This window comes from Cariama cristata, unplaced genomic scaffold (genome assembly GCF_000690535.1).
Source record: "Cariama cristata isolate BGI_N322 unplaced genomic scaffold, ASM69053v1 scaffold25434, whole genome shotgun sequence".
In the NCBI taxonomy this organism is placed as follows: Eukaryota; Metazoa; Chordata; class Aves; order Cariamiformes; family Cariamidae; genus Cariama; species Cariama cristata.
Window position 1 is genome coordinate 1612 of NW_009615040.1, and position 235 is coordinate 1846.

At 66.0% G+C, this 235-nt stretch overlaps 1 protein-coding gene across 1 annotated transcript in view; it reads right to left on the minus strand.

The window, feature by feature from the left end:
- Positions 1–235, minus strand: part of LOC104161297 (sushi, nidogen and EGF-like domain-containing protein 1) — a gene marked incomplete at both ends in the record, with an annotated part of 4452 nt that overhangs the window by 1395 nt on the left and 2822 nt on the right. The window contains 1 exon segment of the mRNA XM_009699671.1: positions 80–193. Within this exon segment, the coding sequence (XP_009697973.1) occupies positions 80–193 (114 nt within the window).

Sequence of the window (235 nt, forward strand, 5' to 3'; positions counted from 1 at the left end):
TGTTCCCCAGGGGCCGGGGAGCGAGGTTTGCTATTGCCACCTGCGGCAGCCCTGGAGCGTACCCGGCACCGTCTCTTACCCAACTCGCAGTGCTGGCCAGCGTAACCCGGCTCACACAGGCACAGGAACTCGGCGATGCGGTCCTTGCACTGGCCGCCGTTCCGGCAGGGCTGCGACTGGAACTCGTCGATCTCTGCCAGGCATTTGGGCAGGGGAGCGGCAAGGGGAGAGCAAT